Source organism: Nycticebus coucang, chromosome 2 (assembly GCF_027406575.1).
Source record: "Nycticebus coucang isolate mNycCou1 chromosome 2, mNycCou1.pri, whole genome shotgun sequence".
Taxonomy (NCBI): Eukaryota; Metazoa; Chordata; class Mammalia; order Primates; family Lorisidae; genus Nycticebus; species Nycticebus coucang.
In genome coordinates, this window is record NC_069781.1 from 59,506,237 (window position 1) to 59,532,615 (window position 26,379).

The 26,379-nt window shown below is 39.3% G+C and overlaps 3 protein-coding genes and 1 non-coding gene across 4 annotated transcripts in view; 3 read left to right on the forward strand and 1 right to left on the reverse strand.

Annotated features, from left to right (window-relative positions):
* Positions 1-12,019, forward strand: part of HAUS6 (HAUS augmin like complex subunit 6) — a 46,784-nt gene extending 34,765 nt beyond the window's left edge. The window contains exons 13-17 of the mRNA XM_053572018.1: positions 4,818-4,884; positions 5,341-5,526; positions 7,692-7,827; positions 9,731-10,774; positions 11,168-12,019. Of these exons, the coding sequence (XP_053427993.1) occupies positions 4,818-4,884; positions 5,341-5,526; positions 7,692-7,827; positions 9,731-10,774; positions 11,168-11,226 (1,492 nt within the window). The 3' untranslated portion in view covers positions 11,227-12,019. The remainder of the gene's footprint in view (positions 1-4,817; positions 4,885-5,340; positions 5,527-7,691; positions 7,828-9,730; positions 10,775-11,167) is intronic.
* LOC128572126 (alpha-endosulfine-like) lies at positions 3,463-3,929 on the forward strand. The gene has a single exon (XM_053572064.1). It carries the CDS (start codon positions 3,583-3,585, stop codon positions 3,871-3,873), a length of 291 nt encoding a protein of 96 aa, XP_053428039.1. The 5' UTR covers positions 3,463-3,582; the 3' UTR covers positions 3,874-3,929.
* LOC128580286 (small Cajal body-specific RNA 8) lies at positions 4,603-4,733 on the forward strand. Its single transcript, XR_008378586.1, has one exon. It is a non-coding gene; the product is annotated as a small Cajal body-specific RNA 8 (non-coding RNA).
* Positions 12,020-16,616: 4,597 nt separating the features above from the next.
* On the reverse strand, positions 16,617-18,349 carry RRAGA (Ras related GTP binding A). Its single transcript, XM_053572043.1, has one exon. It carries the CDS (start codon positions 17,978-17,980, stop codon positions 17,039-17,041), a length of 942 nt encoding a protein of 313 aa, XP_053428018.1. The 5' UTR covers positions 17,981-18,349; the 3' UTR covers positions 16,617-17,038.
* Positions 18,350-26,379: the final 8,030 nt, after the last annotated feature.

The window sequence follows — 26,379 nt, forward strand, 5'->3', positions numbered from 1 at the left end:
CTAACAAGGACCTCAAGATGCTTTTTTTCTTTTTTTGAGATAGCCTCAAGCTGTCACCCTGGGTAGAGTGCTGTGGCATCACAGCAACCTTCAACTCCTGGGCTCAAGCAATTTTCCTGCCTCCGCCTCCCAAATAGCTGGGACTACAGGCGCCCATCACAATATCCGGCTATTTTTTTTTTTTTTTTTGGTTGCAGCTGTCATTGTTGTTTGGCAGGCCTGGGGTGGATTCGAACCCACCAGCTCAGGTGTATGTGGCTGGCATCTTACCCGCTTGAGCCATAGGCGTTGAACCAAGATACTCCTTTATTAAATGTACTCTAGCCATATTGTGTATTACTGATAAAACATTTAATTACAAATCCCTTAAATAGTGAAGAATTCTGAGCAAACTACTTCCATATCCCAGCAACTCAGCTGTTCGCAGGTCTTCTGTTCTGTTCTGCTAAATCTAGCAGTAATAATAGGAGGGAAGATTGTTTGATGCCAGTAGTTTGAGACCCAGCCTGAGCAAGACCCCATCTCTACAGAAATTAGCTGGAAGTGGTGTGGGCATCTGTATTCCCAGCTACTTGGGAGGCTAAGGCAGAAGGATTGCTAAAGCCCCAGAAATTTGAGTTGTAGTGAGCTATGATCATTCCACTGCACTCTAGCCTGGGTGACAGAATAATATCCTGTTGTCTCAAAAAAAAAAATGGAAAGAATATAGTTTTTAAAGTAATATGTTATTAGCTTGTGTTATTAGTTAATATTGTAATGAAGTAAGTATGTTATTAGCTTGCAGTTATTAACTGCATAAACAATTGTCATAGGTACCAAAATAATAGCCTTCTTCATAAATCACATTACTGTGTTTTTTTTTTGTTTGTTTGTTTGTTTTTCTTGAGGCAGAGTCTCACTCTATTGCTCAGGCTAGTGTTCCTACAGCTCATAGGAGCCTCAAACTCCTGGGTTAAGGTGATCCCCCTGCCTCAGCCTCCTGTGTGGCTGGGGCTACAGGCACCTGCCACAATGCCTGGTTCGTTTTTTTTTTTTTTTTTAGTAAGAAGCGGGGGTTGTGGTATAGCTCTGTAGCTTAGGCTTGCCTTGAACTCCTGAGCTCAAGCAATCTACTGTCTTTGGCCTTCCAGAGTGCTAGGGTTACAGGTGTGAGCCACTGCACCTGGCCCTCATTGCTTGTTTTTTGTTTTTGTTTTTTTTTTAAAGAATTTTAAGTTTAATGAGAAATAAAAAATAGTAGAACTAGAAAGAAGTCCATTTTCTTTAATATTGTACAAAAAAGTATGAGTAGAACTGAAAGTGAATAAATATCACATTTGCTTATGCCACCATCTAGTTCTTCATGTTAACTTTACCGTTCAAATAACAGAATGTAGGTGACAATTTAAGGATCAGGAAGAGGAGAAAACCAAAACCCTTTTCTACCACATTTATTCTTCTTCATTGTGTATAACTGTGCATAGCTGTGCTCACAGAGACGCTTCTTTTACTTCTCCATTGCACAGAAGTTCAGTTGTATATACAGTTGAACTTGCTCAACAGCTGAGGGAGACTAGAAATGATGCGACCATTTCCTGATGCATTGTCACACAATTCAATGTTGCAGCTACCAACTATAATTTTTAGGGACTGCAAACAAGGCTTTTTATTTAAGCTGAACCAGAAATAACTTATGTTCCTTAGGCTTTGTAATATGTGCAGGAATATATGGATACGGGGTAGGTTCAAAATTTGGTCTCCACCAGTTACCTATGCAGCCATCAATGACCAAGTCTTGCAGAACTCAATCTTAATGCCCCAGTTATTGCTGGTTTTGATCAGAGTGAGCTGATGGAGGCTGTACCATACTCAAAACCAGTGATTGCTGATGTTTTTGCTGTACACTGTGGGCACTATCTTTCTTCGCAGTAATTTTTGGAAAGATTTCATATTTCTAGGTGATGCCCTTGAAATCTAAACCTTTGACCTCCACATCCTTTACTGCAGTTCAAAAATAGGACAGTATGATCTTGCATACATGTCAGCCAAACATCCTTAGTGAATTCTAATCTCATACCTTTCTTTCTTTTTTTTTTTTTGAGACAGAGTGTCAAGCTGTCACCCTGGGTAGAGTACCGTGCCATCATAGCTCACAGCAACCTCCAACTCGGGCTCAAGTGATCCTTTTGCCTCAGTTTTTTTATTTTTTGTAGAGATGGGTTCTTGCTTTTTGCTCAGGCTGGTCTCAAACCTGTGAGCTCAAGCTGTCCACCTGCCTTGACCTGCCAGAATGCCAGGAATACAGGCCTGAGCCACTGCGCCCGGCCTCTATCTTTCTATTTCTTTTTTTTTTTTTTTATTTGGCCGGGGCTGGGTTTGAACCCACCACCTCCAGCATATGGGACCGGCGCCCTACTCCTTGAGCCACAGGGGCCGCCCATATCTTTCTATTTCTATAATTTATATTCATTATTTCTCTGCCAATTATCGACATATTATGAAAACAGCCAATAAAAATGAAAAAAAGTTGGCTCTTTGAAAGCTAGGTGAAGATTCCAAGAGTGCATGTTTGAAAAGGAAAATTTTTATTTGCCATTATATAACATACTTGCAGAGCTATTAATTTTGTTCTTCTGGTTATGAAGAGAAAGCAAAGGGCGAACATGCTTGCTGTTGAAAATTGTCTCTGGTAATCCCGTCTTTAATGTAACCTTTTGGCCTTTGAATTTTAAAGATTTTTTTTTTTCTAAGATCAAAATAGTTTCTTTAAAGTAATTTCTTTATGTATCTTATCTATTTTGTTTAAAATTATTTCTTTAACTTTATTTATCTTTATTTTCTTTAAGGTTTTAAAAATTTATTAATTTATAATTAGTATGAAAAGATGCATTAAGTTTTACTGTTTGTGCAGAGGGGTAAGGAGATCTAAATGATTAGGAAATATAGTAGAACCTCTACAGTTGACCTCCCTACATCAACCACCTCATTAAGTTGATCTAATTTTCATAGGCCAGACATGTACCACGTGTATATATCAGTACAATAGGCCTTGTTCCTTATGTTGACCACTATGTTGACTAGTTTGTTACAGTCCCTTGGGTGGTCAACTTACAGAGGTTCTACAGTACTTTCTAACTCCATCACTAAAGTATGAGCTTCTGAAATTATGTCAGGTTTGCCTGTTGAATGGCTGCATCAGTGGAGTTCAGTGAAAGTAACAGAAATAATGTCTAGCAATTTTCAGCAGCAAGGTTTCAAGGTTTTGTAGGTACTACAAAATTGTTGGATGAGTTGATGGAGTGAGAGTTAAGGGGCTGGCTGCCACTGGGCTTTTGGCTTCAAGGTCACCTCACCATTGCTATGATTCTTTATAACATAGAATACAGCAGATTAAAACTCTGAATAACCTTATGACTTTATGTAAGTGTAACATATTTGCTATCGAGCAAAATTTAGCATTTAAGAAATGGATTTTGGCATTTTGACTGAGCAACCCTAGTGACAGGAGCCCAAGCAGCAGAGCAGGTTGTCCCCATTTCCCCTCCCCTTCCCTTCTCCGGTTGATTTCCCGGGCCCCCTACACTCCACAGTCCCAGTCCCCCCATGTCCCAGAAACAAGAAGAAGACAACCATGCGGAGGAGAAGCAGGACACACAAGAGAAAGAAGGTATTCTCCCAGAGAAAGCTGGAGAGGCAAAGCTGAAGGCCAAATATCCAAGCCTAGGACAAAAGCCTGGAGGGTCTGACTTCCTCATGAAGAGACTCCAAAAAGGGCAAAAATACTTTGACTCAGGAGACTACAACATGGCCAAAGCCAAGATGAAGAATAAGCAGCTGCCAAGTATAGGACCAGACAAGAACCTTGTGACTGGTGACCACATCCCCACCCCATAGGATCTGCCCCAGAGAAAGTCCTCACTCGTCACCAGCAAGCTTGCGGGCATGTTACTTTAGAAAGTTTCATGGAATAGCAGAAAGAGCGCTGGTTTAGGAGTCAAGGCATCTGGTTGAAGTTCCACTCAGTCTCAACAGAACCGATGTATAAGCTTGGTCAAGTCATTTCATTTAGCCTCTCTGAATTTCTATTTTCTCATCTGTAAAATAGAGTTAAAAATATATATATATATAAAAAAAAGAAATGGATTTTGGACATGAAATATCCAAAGAATCTTTAAGTCTCTGCAACAACAAAATTCTGTGATTTAGACCCTATGGACATTGTAATAGTGCAATTCTAGTTAATCGAATACTGTTGACTTAAAAAAATACATAGCAGGGCAGCGCCTGTGGCTCAGTGGGTAGGGCACTGGCCCCATGTACCGAGGGTGGCATGTTCAAACCTGGCCCCGGACAAGCTGCAACAAAAACATACCTGGCATTGTGGCGGGTGCCTGTGGTCCCAGCTACTTGGGAGGCTGAGGCAAGAGAATCGCCTAAGCCTGGGAGTTGGAGGTTGTTGTGAGCTGTGTGATGCCATGGCACTCTACCGAGGGCGATAAAGTGAGACTCTGTCTCTACAAAAAATCTCCCAAAACCCCAAAAAACAAAATCTTAAAAAAAAAAAAAAAAAAAAAATATATATATATATATATATATATAGCAGGTAAGTGAAATGTTCATAATTGGGAGGTTGATACACAAATTGGGCTGAAGTATTGCTCTAATTGTCACTATGCCTCCCTAGAATAAACTGCCTTTTGATGACCGGGACGAATTGAGAGAAATCGTAACGGACAGATACGGGGCAGACAGTTATTTTTCTAGAATATTCAGATACATCAAGTAGATGGAATTCTTTCCTACTTATAACTTGGAGTTGTTATCTTTTATCCTTTTAGCCTTAACTCTTCCCGGTTGCAGCCAGCTTCATCATCAAGTACAGGCAGTGTTACACTACTGGAAAAGGTACATTATAAAATAATTTTCAATCTATGCTGCTTTTTGGTGAGGAAAAAAGCCCTTTTAGTTAATTCTGACCATACTAAATTATGGTAAAATATAATTTTTGTTGATTTTGCAGTTTAATTAAATTTAATTCTATTTTCACATTTTCCAGTTTTTGCACAATTCTAACCATGTCTATGTATTCTGTCTTGCTAAATGGGAATATTGGAATTAATTAATTCTGCCAGTGAATATATACTTTAACAATAAAAACAACATTTTGTAGGTTCGTGATAACCAATGAACCTCTAATGCAGTCAGTTTTAAGATCAGCCATGGTCATTAAGGTTTTTTTTTTTGGCCAGGGCTAGGCTTGAACCCACCGCCTCTGGCATTTGGGGCTGGCGCCCTACCCCTTTGAGCCACAGGCACCTCACGATCATTAAGGTTTTAATATAACATGTCTGTCTTCTTCAGGACTTGAAGATAAGAACTCCCAAAGAGAAAAATGAAACAGTTTCTAAGAAAATACGAGAATTTGAAGTGGAAGATTCTCCATTATCAGATATTGCAAAGAATATAGAAAATAGTGTATTTGGAGGATCTCTGCCAACCAAAAAAAAAGATCCATTCCAAAAAGAGCAAGATCATCTGGTGGAAGAGGTTAGAAAAGATTGTAATAAATACACTTAAATATTATTATTTTCTCAGTGGTGTTGGGATCATAAGGGAAATAAGGTAATTATTGACTAACAGGGATAATCTGGAGGAAAGGAGGTCATAGATAAGAAAAAATCATAGTTAAAGCAAAATTGGCCTCTCCCCCCAAAAGTAAGAATAGATTTAATATAAACTTATTTAGTTAAGAGTTATAAGTATCATCTGAAAGTATAAAAATAATACATGTGAGATATTTTGGGGATTAACTACTGTATAAATTTTAAGATAAATATATCCAGTGATCATGCTCTTAAAATACTTTGCCAGTATTGTCTGTTGCTTAGCTGAGCTTTTTTATTTGAACATTAGAAAAAAGAATATGCAATATTATATCACTGAGTACAGGCGTTATTCTTTTGCTTCCTAAATATTTAAAAAGTGATTAAATGCATTGCTTATGAACTTGATTGTCCTAACCACCCTTAACCAAGCAATATTAATGCTCAATATTACAGAACTCAGTTTACACAGATTAAATACTCAATCCATTCACTAATAGTATTTTTATTACATGTTTTCCACAATATCCTTTAGCATTGCTTGAATTTGGTTAAACCTCCAGAAGATAAATTAGTTACTTTTTATTCCTGAGACTAAAAGAACACTTTTTATAGTAGATATTAATTTAAGTATAGGAGTTCCCTCCATTTCTTTGTGTCTGATCAAATAGAATGAATGTTGTTCAAATAAGAGAACTGGATGTCAGTCATTTTTTCTTGTTTGTAACAGAAGGATCAATTTCAAGGTCTCTAAATGCTTTTAAATCTCTAGAGTTATATTGTTCCTCTTCATTGACTCTACACAAAAGAAAAGATGGTTAGTCCATCTTTTTTTCTTCCTAATTGTGGAAGGAAAGGCATATTTTCTGGCTAAAAAGATTTGGATTAGTGGTGGAATGGGATGAGATGGAAGGGAAGAGTCCTATAATCTCACAAAGCTCTACAAGTAAAGTGAGATTAGTTTTCTTTCACAGTGTTTACCACAGGAGATATTTAGTGTTTGAAATCCGAAAAGCCCTCTGTTTTCCTGGGTCAATTTGATTATAGTTTCAGGAAGTTTATTTTTTAATGATCTCAGAAGGGCAGAGATTTTAATTTGTGTTTGTTTTCCAATTTTATTGATAATTAGTTAATAGAGAGTGCTACTTTCATATTATGTACTTTTTCTTTGTTTTAGAATGTGTCACTATGCTTTGTTCTTTAATTTAGATCTGATAAATTTGTTGCTGGCAAAGAAGCATATTATCAGAATGTATTCTGTTAATGGAGGTGTTACTGTGCAAATTGATTGTAATTAGGAAGAAGCTGCTTGCTTTAAAACTGGTCATTTTAATGAATGCAGAGTTGTCATGCTCCAAGATGTGGCAGTTAGCAGCCCAGGTCACTACCCTGTTTCCCGGAAAATAAGACATCCTCCGAAAATAAGACCTACTTAGAGGAAAGATAAGACGTCTCCTGAAAATAAGACCTAGCGCATCTTTGGGAGCACACACTTTTCGGGGAAACAGGGTACACAGCAGAATTGGCCCTAAATCTTCCCAGATAATAAAGATTCTTATCTCTTCTGTCCTTTTATAATGGGTTATCCTTTTACTGTAAGTAGGAAATACTTTTGTGTTCCATTTCACTTTATAGAATTGTACCTAAATGAGTTATCTGGGAACTTCATTGTTCCTTAATTTTCTTTTTTTTTTTTTTTTTTTGTTTTGTGTTCCTTAATTTTGTGCTGTCTGCTATGGGAGGTGCTGCTGACTGTGAAGTGCTTATTCTTTTTTTTTTTTTGTAGAGACAGAGTCTCACTTTATTGCCCTCGGTAGAGTGCCCTGGCATCTCAGCTCACAGCAACTTCCAACTCCTGGGCTTAGGTGATTCTCTTGCCTCAGCCTCCTGAGTAGGTGGGACTACAGGCACCTGCCACAGCACCCAGCTTTTTTTTTGTTGCAGTTTGGCTGGGGCCGGGTTTGAACACGCCACCCTTGGTATATGGGGCCGACACTCTACTCACTGAGCTACAGGCGCCATCCGAAGTGCTTATTCTTAACAGGGCTTTTGTTGCTTTCTACCAATGGGCCTGATAATTTTTGCTTTACTTTTTCTTTTCTGTTTTAGGTTGCCAGGGCAGTTTTATCTGATTCGCCACAGCTTTCTGAAGGAAAAAAAGCAGAATTAGAGGAACTAATTGACTCTCTAGTTTCTAACCCCTTCTTAACAAGAAACCAAATTCCCCGTACTCCAGAAAACTTGAGTAAGTTCATAATGCTTTTTATACCTTTTTTTCCCTTTCTTAGATATTACCACTGTTAGAATCATGGCCTGACAGATCTTTTCAGTTCAGTTGGTAATGGTTCTTTGTTTATTCTAATATAAGGGACTTTTATTAAAATATTAAGTGTGGGCTCTCACTTTATGCAGCAGGTTTTAAGCAGTATTTTGTGTACTTTAGTACACAGAGGTATAATCAACCCTGATTATATACAGTTTTGTCCTTGTTATTTTATCTGTTTGTTTTCTGGAACAATTTTATTTTATCACTTTTAATTTTTTTTTTTTTTTTTTTTGATTTAAATTTTTACTTTTTTGAGACAGAGTCTCAAACTGTCACCCTGGGTAGGGTGCCGTGGTGTCACAGCTCAAAGCAAGCTCCAAATCTTGGGCTTAAGCAATTCCCTTGCCTCAGCCTCTCGGGTAGCTGGGATTGCAGGCGTCCATCACAATGCCCAGCAATTTTTTGGTTGCAGTTGTCATTGTTGTTTGGCAGGCCCTGGTGTTAGTGGCTGGCGCCTTAGCCACTTGAGCTACAGGCACCAAGCCTTGATCACTTTTTAAAATGTCCTGCCTCTGGATCTGATTTGTGATCCACATTTATAGAGTATAGAGGCTATGTTATCCTAATCAGCAACCAGAAAGCACCAGCTCAAAACTTTGTGCATGGGTCTTTACACCTCCCAATTAGTCAAACTGCCCAGTACTTTTTCCTATAACCCAGCAGTCCTCAACACTTTTGGCACCAGGAACTAGTTTGTTGGAAGACAATTTTTTCCATAGACTAGGGGCGGGGGGTCTGGGGGAATCTGAGAGGAGGTGGAGCTCAGCAGTGATGTGAGCGGTGGGGAGCAGCCATAAATACAAATGAAGTTTCACTATTTTTGGATCACCTTTTGCTGTGTAGCCCAATTCCTAACAGGCCATGGAGCAGTACCAGTCCATAGCCTGGGGGTTGGGGACCCCAGCTACAACCCATAAACGTGTATAGACAAAAGTTCTTTTCTTTTTTTTTTTTAAATTTTATTTATTTATTTATTTTATTTTATTTTATTTTTTTTTATTGTTGGGGATTCATTGAGGGTATAATAAGCCAGGTTACACTGATTGCATTTGTTAGGTAAAGTCCCTCTTGCAATCATGTCTTGCCCCCGACAAAGTTCTAATATTAGTGTTAATAAGTAGGCAGATCGTCTTTGTTGAGTGATTAAATATAATTTCTGTGTTAACTGCTGATTTAATTTAGGTTGAACTGAGCCAGAGCTTGGGTCAGTGGTCAGCAAACTATAGCTTGTGAAACAAATTTGGCCCTGTCTTGTGTGTTTTTTATTTATTTTATTTATTTATTTTTTATTTTTTGTTGTTGTCATTGTTGTTTATATAGCCTGGGCCAGGTTCGAGCCTGCCAACCCCGATGTATGTGGCCAGGGCCCTAACCTCTGAGCTACAAATAAATAAAATTGTATTGAACACAAGCTTGCTTATTTGTTGATATTGTTTATGGCTGCTTTCATGATGTAATGGCAGAGTTGAGTCACTGTTTTAGAGTACAGGCCTGAAAAGCCTAAACTATTACTATCTGGCTGTTTATAGGAAAACTTGCCAACAACTGTCCTAGTATCTTTTTTTTACATCTGCTGTGTAAAAGTAGATGCACATTTCAAGGGCAGCTTTTGTTTTGTGTGTTTACTTAGGTTTGATCAGTTGGGAGATGGAGTCCTTTGATGTTTTTGAGGTTTGTTATACTGTGGAGCCTTGTCGTTCAACCAGTATGTACAAGGAGTGTAGACTGAGTCAGTAGCTTTATCTGTAGTACTAGAAATAAAATGATTAATTGTATGCTATTTGTTTGGAAATATTAATAGTGTTTTCTCCCCTTTAATTAGTAACTGACATTAGGAGCTCATGGAGAAAAGCTATTGAAATGGAAGATAACAAAAGTGAAGAACCAGTTCAAATGAATACTAAACATAGAGAAGTATTATCAGAATCATCACCCGTGTTTCGAAATCAGAGAGAATTTAGTATGGCCAGTTTTCTCTTAGAAACCACTGTATCAGATATTGGCCAGTGTCTTTTGTCTGAAGAGAAAGTTGTTTCAGATTGCACGTATGTACCTCAGAAATATGCGGTGACCAGAGACATAGGTGAACCACCAACACAAAGTCAGTCAGATTTATTAAGTAAGAAAATCACTTGTAAGCAAGATTTGGAATGTACAGTTTTACCAACCAAGCTGTCAGAAACTAGCCAAATAGCAACATACTCTCCTGCCGTAGGTAGTAGGATAGATGTGATGGGCAGCAGTGAAGAGCAGCATAGTAAACTATTAGACCACTCACAAGCTTCTAGTAACAAACCTTCCATGAATAAAACTACATTATGGGACTCTCTTCAAATATCAAGTAGTATTAGATCTGAGCATTTTAAGGATATTGATTTTGGCATATTATGTGAAACTCTTCCAGAAGAAGTTGGTCACCTGAGTCTCAATAGCTCCAGTAGTTCAGAGGCCAATTTTAAACGGGAACCAAATAGTCCTGTGCACAGTAGTATTTTTCCAGAAGATACGAAGGGAGAAAGACCAACTACTCCAGAATCAGACTTCAGTTTACAGGCTATTTGTAGTAGGTATGAGGCTCTGAAGAAATCTCTTTCCAAGAAAAAGGAAGACTCCTACCTCTGTAATCCTGAAACACTTGAAAGACGAAAACCAGAATTGAGCCCCACTCCCCAAGATGTGCAAACAGATGATATTTTTAACTTTTTTGACACTCATGATTTGCATGTTGAGTATACAAAACCATCTCTTGGTCAGATTGGTCAAAGAAAACAGTCTCTTTCACCACTAATTAAGTTTTCTCCAGTGGAGCAAAGATTGAATACCACAATACCATGTAGTCCTGGAGAAATACTACCTAATTTAAAAGGTAAGATTTAAGTAGTCTTGTGCATATTCATCTGAAGTTTTCTCTCAACTTTTCATAAAAATAGGACACAATGAATGCAGCATGATCTTTGTCTTGACAAGTATGCTCCTTGTTCCTTCATCTAGGATGAGAGGAATGATCCATCACTTTATGGATTCTTTCAGAATCTCTACTGTCATGTTTATACCTTACAGTCAACTTGGGTGAGGGGTGGGGAAAAAAAACCCCAAACTTGAAATTTGCTGCTTTTGTAATATAAACTATTGAATGTGAATCTCATCAAAATCTTCTTGTCTAGTGGAAGGTGGTTTTAGAAAAGTTGAGAAATATAGTTTTAAATATCACTGTTTTGTAAGAATATGTTTGTGATTTTCTTTGAAATAAATTTTGTAGGAGACATCTTGAATAAGAACCTTGATGCAAAAGAATCTCCATCTGATTTGACAAGATGAAGCAGTTCTCAATTAATTTAACTATCATGCACTTAAATTGAAGCAGTGTCACTGAATAGAAACTGATTTATAACGTAAATATTCATTAGAAGTGTAATACTTTTTTTCAAGGTTTAAAAAATCCTAAATACCTTTTAGTCTCCTGTAATGTTTTTAGGTGAGAAGAGTATGTTTGGATTTTTTTCTCTGTAAGGATAGAGGGGTGAATGTGAAGTATCTAGAAAGCAAATGTCAACTTATGGGAAGCCATTTTGATTTCTTGAATAATCTTGTAAGCATTAAATACAAAAGTTGTAAGTTTAATTTATTATGTTATAATTTCAGTTAACGTAGTTTTTGTTGTGCTTTCACTTAAGTGGTTGATATAATAGCCGTTGAATATAATGATCTTTCACTTTAGAGAAAAATATAACTTTTATTGTTTCTTTATGGAACATTCCGGTACTAACCAGAAAAAGTGAGAAAGTAGTGCCTTAGGATGTGTAGTCAAGATGACAAATTTTAAGACTGGGAAAGCTCTAAATAGGTTTAATGATTATCTAGTGGATTGATCCTGAAAAGTGACGTTTGATGGAATAAAGTGCATGTTATGATAAGTGAAGACTGGGGCAGAATGATTTTTAAGAAGGAAAAAAGATGGAAGAAGATGACTAGACACTTTCAAGGAACACTGCAAACTATAAATCCATTCAGTGGGTTGTTTAACATTTATATTTAGTCTAATTTAGACTTTGAGAATTTAATCCTAGTTTTATATTTTAACAAAAATATAAATTAAAAAGTCATTAGTCTGTTTTATTGTTGTTGGTTTTTTGGGGGGTGGGTAGGGATGCTGTTTTTGAGAGAGGAGTTAGTTTTAATTTGCTCAAACACCATCAGAGTTTCCCAGTACCTATAAAATAGCCTCAAAATAACCCAAGAACTGAATTTAAATAACTTGTCATTCTTTTTTTTTTTAGAGATAGAGTCTCATTTTGTCACCCTCGGTAGAGTGCTGTGGCATCACAGCTCACAGCAACCTCCAGCTCTTGGGCTTAGGTGATTCTCTTGCTTCAGCCTCCCCAGTAGCTGGGACTACAGGTGCTCGCCACAACGCCCAGCTATACTTTTTTCCTTTCTTTCTTTCTTTCTTTTTGTTGTAGTTTGGTGGGGCCTGGTTTGATCCCACCACCCTCGGTATAGGGGGCTGCTGCCCTACTCACTGAGTCACAGGCGTAGCCCAGCTTGTCATTCTTGTAGAGTTTCCTGCCTCACTCCTTCAGGTACTTTGGCCGAGAAAATGCTTGTCACTAATGTCTAGTGACACTGAGTCACAGGCATAGCCCAACTTGTCATTCTTGTAGAGTTTCCTGCCTCACTCCTTCAGGTACTTTGGCTGAGAAAATGCTTGTCACTAATGTCTAAGTGAACACATTTCATCTCCCACTGTGAACCAGGAGGAATGGAATGGGCACTGGAAGGGTTTATAGTACCTACAGTACCCTCTCTAGAGTGCCTACTGGCAACCATTAAACTTTGTCCGCTAACCTCCAAGGAACTGGCAAGGAGAGGAGAAAAGTTAGAGGGGCTTAATAGTTCATCTCTCCTCACTTATTTTGGGCTGCTTTTCTCTCTGTATGTTGTTCATCCTGTCCCAGTTTAGAGACCATTCTTTTTTGTGAGAAAAGACAAAAGGAAGCACATATAACTATCCTTTTTACAATGGAAGAGGAAGAGGAAAGCCCCCTCTAAGGTGCTATGCTTCTTTATTTGTTGTTAATACAACAAATTAGGGACTCTGCAGGTATATTGGGAAACCATTCTTTAATGTGCTTTAAGAAAACTCAGTATCTGTAAATCTAAAATTAGCATGTTAGGGAGGAGGTGAGGCTCATATCAGCATCTGCAAAATGCCAGGGCCATTGCTAGATATGTAATGCATATTACTTCATTTAATTGTTGTAACTCTGTAATTATACCTGTTTTACAGTAAATGACCTAAGATGGACTCAGGACTATTGTGTTAGAATCATTTACTTGGATGTATCTTTAAAAATGCAAGTCTAAAAAGGGACTTAGGTATTTGCATTTTAAAGATGCTTTCCCAGTAACTCTTAAGGCTTAATAACAAAGTTTGAGAACTGGGGAATAGAGATGCACATTTAACACTCTGGCACCTTTAAGAAGCAGGTACACTGTTGCATATGTACTACAGTTGGTCATTAATATCTGGTAGGGAAACTCAAGTTCATCAGTAAAGTGTGGGAAGCCCTTAATTACTGAGAATCAAAAGGTCTCTGGACATTGTGGATTTAAAGAAAATCACATTGTTATGTGAGTTATACTTGCGATAGGCTAAAAGTCTTTGACATTCTTTTTTGCCCTTCCTGTGCCAGTACCATAAACAACATCTCAAATCTTCCCACTTTCTTCTAAACCTTAGTGATTACAACTTTGTGCCTTCTGCCTCTTCCCTGTCCAGTATCTCCTGTGTAATTAGTTGCCTTTTGACCTTAAGAAATTTGGGTCACTTCCTTGCTTAAAATTCCATTAATAGTTCATTGATAATCCTAGAATAGAATTCAAATTTAAAGGCATGTAAAGTCCTCTACACAGATTTCTTTTATTCTCCTTTCTACCATGATCTCCCATTTAATGGTGAGCATGGGTCTTTTAGAAATCGTGATTTACAGGTTTCTGTAGCTAGGCTGGAATACCTTACCTTTCCCTTGTAGTTGGTTCTCTTTAAGGCTCAGGAAAAAAAATCTTTATTTCCACCTTGAAGTCTTTTTCTTTCCATATCCGTGTGCCTAATCCTTTTCTGAAATCTGTTATCTTAACTGCTTTTATTCATTTGCTATTTCACTAATTGTTTTTATTACATTTTTAATGAATATTCCCAGTTACACCAGTTATATACCTATTTAGGTATAGATGTGGATAGGATGTATGTATTCACAAGCATACACACATCCCGGAGGCTACATGTCATCTTCAGCAGATACTTAAGTATTAGAATTTTGTTTGCCTCCTACATTATAGAATAAAAGTAATGGTAAAAAGGGCTAATTTTATTGCTATAATGTATTTTTTCTCATTACGTTCATGTCAGATTATATAGAACCTAGTTTGTTTTATTTACTATTTGCGAGGCATAAAAGTGTGAAAGCCGACTTCTACATCAACTTGAGATTTGAGATATTGCTGAAATGTCCTAGTTTTTTAAATGTTTAAAGAGGACATGCATGTTAATATTGCTAAACATGAAAAATGTTACCAACTGGAATAAAGAGTTGTTAAAGAAAAATATTCGTGGGGGGCGGCGGAATTTAACTGAAGACAAATACTGATACATATTTTAAAACCTTTTCTTTACCCTGTGTTTCTTAACCATGAATTGTTAATTCCATATAAGGGAAAAATAGGCTTTTTTTTTTTTTTTTTTAATGAGACATTTTCATCAGTAGTCTAGGCTGGAGTGCTACCTTTGAATTCTAAAAAACAGGAATTCTTGAGGCAAGTATATAAAATTATATAGACTATTTTTTTTTTACTCTGAGTGTACTAAAATTAAAATGTTTAGGGACATTTTCCTCAGTGTAAAAATATTTGTTCTCTGTTACATAGTTGCTTGAGAGATCACCTTTTTCCTTATGTACTGTGAATGGCAAGTGTGCATCCTAAGTTCAAAGTATTTGTGACTCTTCTATGGGACTATTTGTAAATGTTTTACATACTATTGTCTTGATTGAATAAATATTTAATATTATACTATCTGGCTCTGTAATTTCCTATATAGTACCAAAAAGAACCATACCCTTGCAAACTATAAAATGATCATATACAAAAAAATTACTAACTTGATCAACAAATTTGAGAGGTTCAGTGATTCAGGTAAGAATATTTTGTTTCTGCCCTTTTAATTAAATTTACTACAGGTCATTTTTTAAATGATTTTTACAGGTATGTATTGGCAGAAGTTTATCATCTGGAGTCTTTGTAGTAGCCAATGGCTCCAATTAGATGATTTTTATAACTTAACATCTAAATAGCTTCTTGCTTTTACAGGCGGGGACCCTGTCATCCACATGTGGTGCTAGAACAAGTTTAATAAATTTTAAATAACTTTATGATGCCTTAGAAATCTAGAGTCCTATCACTTATATTTACTCTTTATACATAAAGATCTTGGCTCATCTCTAAAATGAGAGGCTGAGTTGATCAGAGGTTTCTTGGCTCTAAAATACTTAGGTTTTTAAAACAATTTATAAGACAGCTATTGCTAGAATGGGACATTTTAGGTCTGTTTTCTGGTTTTGCTATACCGCATTGCTAATCCAAATTAGGCTCCCAGAATCTTTCCCCCCCGAAAGGTAATCTAAGAATCTGATTCAACATTACCCAATTCCAGGTAAGTACAAATGGGAAAGTGATCTTCCCCAGAGTTAAACACTATTCCTTGACATAAGTCATTTGCTGGGTGTTATGTTCCTCAGTATGTAAGTTTGGAATTATATGAAGGAATAATCTGTATGTAAAAAATTTAGGATTTTTAGGATTAATTTTTCTGTCATTGGAGGAAATAGGGGTGTAATGGTTAGAAGGGGAGAGTCTTTAATCAAACTGTCTAGGTTTAGCTGCATGACTTTAATAATTAGTTCATAGCATTTTTTTCTTGAGACAGTCTAGGCTTGAGCAATCCTTTCTTGCTTCAGCCTTCCGAGTAGCAGGGACTACAGGTGTCTACCACTATGCTGGGCTAGTTTTTCCTTTTTTTTTTTTTTCAGTAGAAACAGGGTCTCAGGCTGGTCTTGAACTCCCAAGCTCAAGCAATCCACCCACCTTGGCCTCCCAGAGTGCTAGGATTACAGGCATGAGCCATTGTGCCCATCTATTAAAAGAAATAAAAATAACCTATCTCATAGGTGTGAGAATTAAATAAAATAAATGCACATCAAGTATTTAAGAATACCTGGCATTTAATAAGGGCTCAAGTATTTAGCCAGGCTTCACATATAGAAATTTTGGGGGGAAAGTGGCTCAGTAGGTGGTAATGACAGCTAACCCTTAAAATAGCATTATGTGCTAGGGAACATTCCTAAATCCTTTCCCTGTTTTAATTTAATCCTATGAAGTAGTAGTATTCTTAACCACATTTTACAAATGAGGAAACGATCACAGTGAAGTATTTTGCCCAAGTTCACAGAGCTAGTAAGTGAAGGGATCAGAATATTAACTCAACTCAGGTGGTCTAGCTGCAAAGTCCATACTCTTATAAACACTCTGCTACAACTATCACACATCACTAAAGTGATGAGGGCCAAGCTCACAAAATTCATTTTACTAGTTAAGCATTCTTACACATTCTTACACACGCTAAGCACATTCAAATTATTTCAAATAAGACCATGTTTTAAATTGCTAACATGTTTATTCATGATTGAAGCCAAGTAGAATTTATAAACGCACTTTAATACCTTGCTGATAAAATAGTAACATTCCATCTTTGCAATCTGGTAAGGAATACAGGGAGATGGTGGTAAAGGCTCTGATGTGCATATCTATTATAACCAGGTAATCAACACACACAAACCACCTACTTTAGTGTTACACCATACAAACTTTCAGAATGGCCATCTGGAAGCTCTACTGGATAGCTGAGTAAATAGCGTCCAAAGTTTAAAGATGGGGGAGTAGGGAAGAGAGAGATGGAAGTAGTAAGCAGCACACATTTCAAAGCCCACTTTTAAGCACACAACATTACGAATATTAAAAATAAATGCAAAAACAAAAAAGGCTATTTAGCATTTTCAGAAAGGGTATTTGGCAATATTCAGCGCATAAGGAGACTATGCTTGGGGCCATCCACTCTCTCCAGCTTCTCAAAGTGTTTCCTGGCATTGCGAATGTTGATCAGAGTAGCTGCAGAAGGGATCGACGGATCTGACATAACCACCATCACGTACGTGTTTGATGTGAAGATGTCGATGAAAGCAGCGAAGTTAGAATTCCTAACTTCCATGCTCTGGAAAGACGCGGCCAATTTACTGCAGCTCAGCTTGAACTGCTTGATGATGTTGCTGATCTTCTCAAATCGGTGGACGTCACGCTGCTCTTTGCACTGGTAATGGGAAATCACTAAGAACGTAGCTCTTTCGAACAGCAGAACTTCATCAGCCTCGATAATCTGGGCGAAATTCCTTAGATTCATCTCCAGCTGCTGAACGTTGGGAATCAGCTGATAGACAATACTGGACCAGGCTTTGTAGAGCGTTTCATCCCAGATGGATGTTCGAAAACAAGCACACTCCAGCGGGCGAGATAAACGCCGCAGGTCTTCCTCTCGCTCTTTGAAAATCAGGTCACGCTGATCCTCCTGAACCAGATCCATTTTGTGCACCAGGCAGAAGATTTTGGCATCAGGAGAATTCTGGAGGATGGCCTCCAGACACGACTGGTAATAATGCATGTCCTTTTCTAGTTCGCGGCTCTCCACGTCAAACACGTAAATCAAAACCTCAACGTTACGGAAGATATTGTCTCGCTGGCTGGTGAAGTAATTTTCCATGAAGGTGTCCTGACCGCCACAGTCCCACAGGTTCAGCACCAGGTTCCCCAGGAATCGGACGTGGGAGTGCTCCACATCAATAGTGGCACCCAGGCGCCGGGTGTCGCGAGCAATGTAATTTGCAAAGATAATCGACCTCATGCTGGTCTTCCCCGACCCGCTTTTCCCCATCAACAGCACCTTTTTCTTCATGGCTGTATTTGGCATCACCCGCCGGGGCTGCCGCAGACTGGGCCTGAGGGCGCGGCCTAACTGCAGCGCCTAGGGAGGGGTCGGGGGCTGCGGGGGCTTCCGCAGGCCGGGACTCAGTCCGCACCGCCGCGAAGCTGTGCACTCAGCGAAGACGAGAGCTCGAGCTCCGGGCTGGAGAGGCCGCGGCGGGGATAGCTCTTCTTCGGAGCCGAGCGCCGGGTGCAGCCGACTGCAACAGATCCGGCCAAGCACTCACCTTCCGGAGAGATAAGCCGCCGCGTCCCGGCCGCCACGCACTTCCGGCGTTGATCTCGCGAGCACTCCCGCCCTCGGCCGTTCTGGCCAGCGAACTTTGGGGATCGCTGCTCCTTTAATGAAACCCAGCGGGGCGACGGGAGAGATAAAATAAAAGGGAAACCCAAGAATTGATGTGTTGTTCTTTTTAAGCTGAGTTTACGGCTGCAGAGAGTTGGTGTATGGTGGGTTGAGAGAATGCTGCCCTCTCGTGGCCAACCCTGTCCCTAACCCTAGGGGCTGCAGACTGCTGAAGTGGGGAGAGGCCCAACTTCTTAGCCCAGACCTCCCCAGATTCCCTGGCCTGATGAGTACAAGGGCAGGGCGTATGAAAATTGTGCACATGAGAAAGAGAGACTTTTGGGAGTTAAATGGTTGCCCAGTGCTACGTAGCTAGATGTTAGAAAATTCCTTGAGGGAGCCTCCCTAATTTCCAGTTAGGGCTTTTTGCACATCTAGGGGAGTTCCTTTCTCATGTCTGCTTTCCCAGTAATCTCAGACTTGAGAATTAATTTTGGAGTCTCAAGCTGTCGTCCTGGGTAGAGTGCCATGGTGTCAGCTCACAGCAACTTCCACCTCTTTGGATCAAGTGATCCTCTTGCCTCAGTTTTTCTATTTCTTTTTTTTTTTTGGCCAGGGCTGGGTTTGAACCCGCCACCTCCGGCATATGGGACCGGCGCCCTACTCCTTGAACCACAGGCACCACCCATCTATTTCTTTCTTTCTTTTTTTTGAGACAGAGTCTCACTATGTTGCCCTGGGTAGAGTGCTGTGGTGTCATAGGTCACAGCAACTTCAGACTCTTGGACTTAAGCGATTCTCTTGCCTCAGCCTCCCAAAGAGCTGGGACTACAGGCGCCCACCACAATGCCTGGCTATTTTTTGTTGCAGTTGTCAATGTTTTTTAGCTGGCCCGGGCTGGGTTCAAACCCGCCAACCTCCGTGAATGTGGCTGGCACCCTAGCCACTGTGTTAAGGGCACCGAGCCAAGTTACACATTTTTTTGTTTTTGTTTTGAGACAGAGTCTTACTGTTGCTCTTAGTAGAGTGCAGTGGCATCACAGCTCACAGCAACCTCAAACTCTTGGGCTTAAGTGATTCTCTTGCCTCAGCCTCCCAAGTAGCTGGGTCTACAGGCACCCGCCACAATGCCCGGCTAGTTTTGGTTGCAGCTGTCATGTTGTTTAGCTGGCCAGGGCTGGGTTCGAACTTGTCAGCCTTAGTGTATGCGCCCAGCTAAGTTGCACAGTTATTAAATGATGAAATACACATTGGATTTATGCAGTCTGACTGCAATCACTTGCCTAACAATAGGTCACACTGCCCACCTAAAAGCGTATGATTCTGCCCTTGGTCTTTAAGTAGAGGAATGAATCTGTGTCATTTAGTATCGTTCATTCACACTGAATCAGAATCATCAGGATACTGAAGCCTCCTGAGTTTGGATACTCCTTATATATCCAAGCCCTTTTTTCAAGTGTACACTGTTAAAATCCAGCTATCTCATTCTTCCATTCATCCAAAAAATGTTTGAATGTCTACTATGTGTAGGGCACTGAGTTAATATATATGCAGGAAAAGAAGTTCAACATGGTCCTTGTTCTAGTTTATGGAATTAAAACATACAGTGTAATGCCACAATACAAAATAGTCTGAGGAAAATCTTTGAATATATTGGATTTCATTGCCTTAGTGACATCTCTTCTGGAGCTTTTGTATCTATTTCACAGTTGTTCTGATGTCCTTTCACTATCATGCTGGAATTTCCCTTCCCCATTCTTGACTTGGGTGTACTTTTTCCTTGGTCCTATATTTTCCTTATTTTTGGCTTATTAACTCATTGGTGGAACACATGTTCCAGTAGCTTCATGATTAAAAGTATGAGGGCAGTAAAAATTTCATGTCATTATAATACTGGTGCAGGCCTGCTCCAGGAGAGGGGGTGCTTGACCTCTGTGTAGGAAAGAATTCAACTGCAGGGTCACACCCGAAGCAGAGACATTTATTAAGGATAAAGTATAGAAAATATAGTACACTCTCGGGTGGCGCCTGTGGCTCAGTGAGTAGGGCGCCAGCCCCATATGCCGAGGGTGGCGGGTTCAAACCCAGCCCCGGCCAAACTGCAACCAAAAAATAGCTGGGCGTTGTGGCGGGCGCCTGTAGTCCCAGCTGCTCGGGAGGCTGAGGCAAGAGAATCGCGTAAGCCCAAGAGTTAGAGGTTGCTGTGAGCCGTGTGACGCCACAGCACTCTACCCGAGGGCGGTACAGTGAGACTCTGTCTCTACAAAAAAAAAAAAAAAAAAAAAAGAAAATATAGTACACTCTCAAAGATGATAGAGAGTGGACTGATCAAGAAAGAACAATGCCCCCCAGGGTTAGAGGCTGTTCTTCATGTCTAATCTTAATGCTATGCTAAACTTGGGGCGGAATACTCATGGTTGTTCTGAGAAAAGGGTGGAGAGTTCCTGGGATGAGTGGAATTTAGGAGTACTCCTCTTTTAAACCATAAGATAACTTCTGGGAGTTGCCATGGCATTTGTAAACTCTCATGTCCATGGGGCTAGTAGGTGAGATTTTTATATGTTAATGACAGTAATTCATTTAGAGACACTATTGCCTCAACTGTGAGCATGCCCTAATTGTAAGAATTACTCCTTTTTACCCTAGATAAAGATGTTACGGCTGAAGTAAAATAACCAAAGGGTCCCTTTTGGTTACATTTGTCTCAGCTAGGCAATTCCCTTTCTTGTAACTTTTTTATCCTGTTGTCCTTCTCCTTCTGGGTCTTGCCACAACAGCCTCTGGGTATCTGACTCCTGTCTCACGCACATCTGTAAATGTCTTTGCTTTTATCCTCACACATGATTGGTTGGACACAATTTTCCCTCAGGGTCTTGGAGGCAGTGCTCAATCGCTTCATTGTCTTTTCACTTTCTAAAAAATCCAATGCCTGCTTCTTTGTATTTGACCTCATTTTTTCCTCTGAAAACACATTCCATTTTCTCATTATTTGTGGTGTCCTGAAACTTAATTATAATTGGCATTATTAAGCCCCAGTTTTCATTGTGCTGGACCCCTCCAATGTGCCTTCCAATCTGGAAACCATGAACTTTAATTCAGAAATGTTATTGAATTTTTTCATGATGTATTTCTTTCGTTCTCTCAGTTCTCACATATGAATACTCCAATGACTTGGATATTGGATTTCATGGACTCTCCTCTAATGTTCTTATATTGTTTTTCTTATTTTCCATTTCTGTCTTTTTGTTCTACTTTCCAGGAGATTTTTCTCATCTTCATCTTCTAACTCTTTTTGAGATTTCGTTTTACACTTTAATTTCCGTTGACTATTATTCTAATTGTTCTTTTTAAAAATATAAAATTATTTTCTTATATGAAATCTTTTCTGTCCCTGAGGATGATAGTAATATTAAAAAAACTCTTCATGGGCCGGGTGTTGTGGCTCACGCCTGTAATCCCAGCACCTGGGAGGCTGAGGCAGGTGGATTGATTGAGCTCATGAGTTCAAGACCAGCCTGAGGAAGAGTGAGACCCTGTCTCTAAAAATAGCCGGGTGTTGTGGTGGGCACCTATAGTCCCAGCTACTTGGAAGGATGAGGCAAAAGGATCGCTTGAACCCAAGAGTTTGAGGTTGCTGTGAGCTATGATGCCAAAGCACAGTACGCAGGGTGACCAAGTGAGACTCTGTATCAAAAAAAAAAAAGTCTTCCTGTGTCTTGATTTCTTCCAAGTTCCTTTTGCTTGTTCTTTTATTTTCATCTTTCTTTTTAATATTAGAAACTTCCTCAGTTATCCAGTGATCAGTGTTGTCTGCTCCTATTTAAAGCTATTTAAAACCTGTGGGTTGTAGCACTGGAACATGAGGTGGTTCATTGAAATGGCTGGGCCATTTCTTTGAGGAAACTCCTGGTGCCTGCACCTTTAGTTCTTTTGTCTTTGGCTGGTCTGAAATTCTCCCAGGATCCTTCTACTGGGGTGGGGTGAGTATAAACCTGACAAACAGCTGTCCGGTTACTGAGAGGGACACGAAAGCTAGGATGCTAATATTCAGTTTATAGGTACATGTTACTTAATCCTCCTATTTTATTATTATTATTATTATTATTTTTATTGTTGGGGCTTCATTGAGAGCACAATAAGCCGGGTTACACTGATTGCATTTGTTAGGTAAAGTCCCTCTTGCAATCATGTCTTGCCCCAGAAAGTGTGGCACACACCAAGGCCCCACCCCTCTCCTAATCCTCCTGTTTATAACATGGTACCCCAGTCCTCCCTGTTTCTGGTGTTTCCCTAGTTCAGAGGCCCTCTGTTTTACTCTTTCTAGGGAATAAGAACTTTATAGCCTTAGGTGGTGGTGGTGGTGGGGGCAGTTGCACAGCTGTGTGGAATTGGTAGAGGCTCTATGCTGCCTCTAATTGCTGCTTCTTTTTTTTAAAATTAAATCACAGCTGTGTACATTAATGCAATCATGGGGTACAATGTAGTCTAACTGCTTCTTTTTTTTTTGGCCGGAGCTGGGTTTGAACCCGCCACCTCTGGCATATGGGACCGGCGCCCTACCCGCTGAGCCACAGGCGCCGCCCATCTAACTGCTTCTTAATCAACCCTTCAGCGAATCCTCCTGTGTATAATGAAAACCCTATCTCCACTGAGGCTGCTGATTGTGGAATCATTTGTAGGTTCTGTGGTAAAAAGTGTCCCTCTTGGCTTTCCCTGCTAGTGGCTAAGAATTCATCTAAGAATTCATTCATTCATTCTTCTTCCTTCTGCTTTTCTGCTGCAAAAATTTTTCTTTTATTATATCTTATCCCATCTTTGTCCTTGCTGTCTCATCCCATTACCCTCATTTTGATGAGATGTTAGAAAAACAAAAATGCATGTTCAATCTGCTACCTTATCTGGAAATGAGTGGTATCTTGACCTAAAGTGTTCAAAGTGGAATAATAATAATTTGATAATAATACTGAAAGAAACTTTTGCAAGAACTTTTTTGAGGTACAATTTACATAATCTAAAATTCACCTATTTTATGTAAGTGTAGAATTCTGTCACCACAGCTCAGTTTTAGACTATTTCTGCCATCCCCCCAAATTCTCGTCTTTTTGCATTCAATTTCTGCTCTAATCCTGAGTCTCACTCAACCAGTGACCTGCTTTCTGCCTCTATAGTTTTAGCTTCTCTAGAAATTTTATCTAAATGGATTCATATATAGTTTTTTGGTATAAAGATTCTTAGAATAAGGTTTTTGAAGTCCATTCATATTGTAGCATGGATTAGTTCATTTGTTCTTATGGTACAGCTGAATAGGATTACAGTGAATGACTATACATGACCATATTATATTTATTCATCAGATGGTGGCAATTAGGATTGTTTCTAGTTCTTGGGCTTTTACAGATAATGCTGCTATGAACATTCCTATTAAAGTTTTTGCATAGACATAATGTTTTCATTTCTCTTGGGTACATACCTTAGAGTGGAATTACTTGGTCATATGGCAGGTATATGTTTAACTTTTTAAGAAACTGCCAAATATTTTCTAATGTGGTTGTGCTATTTTACACAACTACCAGCAATATAGGAGGGCTCCATTTTATTCACATCTTCAGAAACATGTTGAAGTATAGCCATTCTAATGGCTGTGAAGTGTAATCTCACTATGGTTACAATTTTCCTGATGATGATGATGATTTTTTGATACAGAGTCTTACTATGTTGCTGTCTGTAAAGTGTGTGGTGTCATAGCTCACAGCAACCTCAAGCTCTTGGGCTTAAGTGATTCTCTTGCTTTAGCCTCCCAAGTAGCTGGGACCACAGGTGCCTGCCACAATGCCCGGCTATTGTTGTTGTTGTTGTTTTTGCTTTTGTTATTATTGTTTAGCTGGCCAGGGCCAGGTTCAAACCCACCAGCCTCAGTGCATGTGGCTGGTGCCATAACCACTGTGCTACAGGCGCCGAGCCCTTAATGATCATTAATGTTGACCACCTTTAGGTTTGCTAGTGTGCTAGGAGGGCTCATCATATAGTTATAGTTACATTCATTAAAAAAAACAACAGATATTATATTTATTTTTTTGAGAGTCTCACTATGTTGCCCTCCATAGAGTACTGTGACATCACAGCTCACAGCAACCTCAAACTCTTGGGCTCAAGTGATTCTCTTGCCTCAGCCTCCCAAGTAGCTAGGACTACAAACGCCCACCACAATGCCTGGCTATTTTTTTTTTTTTTTTTGTTATTGTTGTCATTGTTGTTTAGTGGGCTGGGGCAGGGTTCATCCACCAGCCCTGGTGCATGTAGCCCACACCCTAACCACTGAGCTACAGGCGCCAAGCCTATAGTTATATTCATAGATATGATTTACTACAGCAGAACACAGCCAAGTCGGAAAAGAAAAAAGGCACATGGGGTGATGTCTGGAGGAAACCATATATGAGTTTCTATATATATAGAAATAGAATAGATTTAATCTTACATCTTGCTTAACTCATTTCTTGTTTTTAGGAGTTGTTTTTTAAAAAAGATTTCCTAGGATTTCCTATGTATAGGATGTCATCTGCAAATAAAGACAGTTTTCTCTTTTTCTTTCCAATGTGGGTGTCTTTAATTTCTTTTTTTTTTTTTTTAATATTTTTTGCAGTTTTTGGCTGGGGCTGGGTTTGAACCCGCCACCTCCAGTATATGGGGTTGGTGCCCTACCCCTTTGAGCCACAGGTGCTGCCCGTCTTTTTTTTTATTTCACTGGTGAGAATCTTCAGAGGGACGTTGAGTAGTAGTGACAGAAGACGTTTTGTTCCTCGTTTCAGGGGGGAAGCTTTCATGCTTTTCACTAAGCATGATTGTAGTTATAGCTTTGTTATACATGCCTTCTATCAGGTTGTGAAAAATCCCTTTTTTCTCTAATTTGTTGAGGATTTTTATCAAGAACAAGTGTTTAGTCAAATGCTTTTTCTGAATTATTGAGCTGATCAAGTAGTTTTTGTCTTTATTCTGTTGATGTAGTATTTTAGTTATTTTCCAGTGTAAAAATTACTTTGTATTATTGAGACAAATCCCTCTTGCTCATGGTGTATAATCTTTTTTGTATGTTGCTGGTTGCAGTTTGCTAATATTTTCTTTTAAGTAATTTTTACATTTATGATCATGGGATACATTGGTCTGTATTTTTCAACTGACAATTTTGGCTCTGGAATCGTAGTAATACTGGCTTCATAACATAAACTGGGAAGTATTCCTTCCTCTTCTTTTTCCTATAGGAGTATTTCCAAGGGAATTTTTTCTTCCTTAAGTACTTAATAGAATCAGCAGGTTCCCCCTGATATGTTTGCACAATATTTTGGTTGTCTCGCTCTCTCTATATCAAGTTCCATGAGGACTGACCCTTGTCTCCATCTTTCAGCACAGTATCTCCTGGATCATCAATATATGGAATGATTCCAGCACTTTGGGAGGCTGAGGCAGGAGGATTCTCTTGAGGCCAGGAGTTCAAGATGAGCCTGGGCAACACAGTGAGATTCTGTCTTTATAAAAAATTCTTCTACTGATGCCAATAAAGTTTAGCAATTCTAAATAGCTAACGATGATAAAATGACATGTTTTGCTGAAATGCTGTGCACTAAGAGGATGTGGGAAGTAGGGAGTGCCATGATTGTTGATAAGGCAGCTATCCAGAAGGGCAGGGGCCGGAGTGGACATCCTTCTACTGGAAAGTTCATGGATAATGTTTGGCAGCTGTCAGAAGGTTGTTGTCCTCCATATACCTCTTGCAAAAGTGGTTCCTCACTAAGGGCCAAATGGTGTTAATGGTGATGGATGGTATGCAGGCTTTGATTTGGCTTCTGATAGCTCCCATCTCTGTCTTGTCTCCTCAGGCTTCCATTCTCTTTAGAGGCATCCTACCAGGGGCCAAGGAGCAGCTTCATGCTTCAATGTGTTGTAACTCATTTGCCACCTGGAAGAAAGACTCAGACCCCACTTCGGGTATAAATCAGATGGTGATTTATTACACCTGCACAGGTGGGCCACCGCCCAAAGGCAAATGGCCCCAAGGTGAGGAGTAAGCTGATTTTTATACTATTTTTGTTTGAACCCAGTCCAGG

Coding starts and splice junctions, on each gene's coding strand:
- LOC128572126 (XM_053572064.1), top strand. CDS start 3,583: ATGTCCCAGAAACAAGAAGAAGACAACCATGCGGAGGAGAAGCAGGAC.
- RRAGA (XM_053572043.1), bottom strand. CDS start 17,980: ATGCCAAATACAGCCATGAAGAAAAAGGTGCTGTTGATGGGGAAAAGC.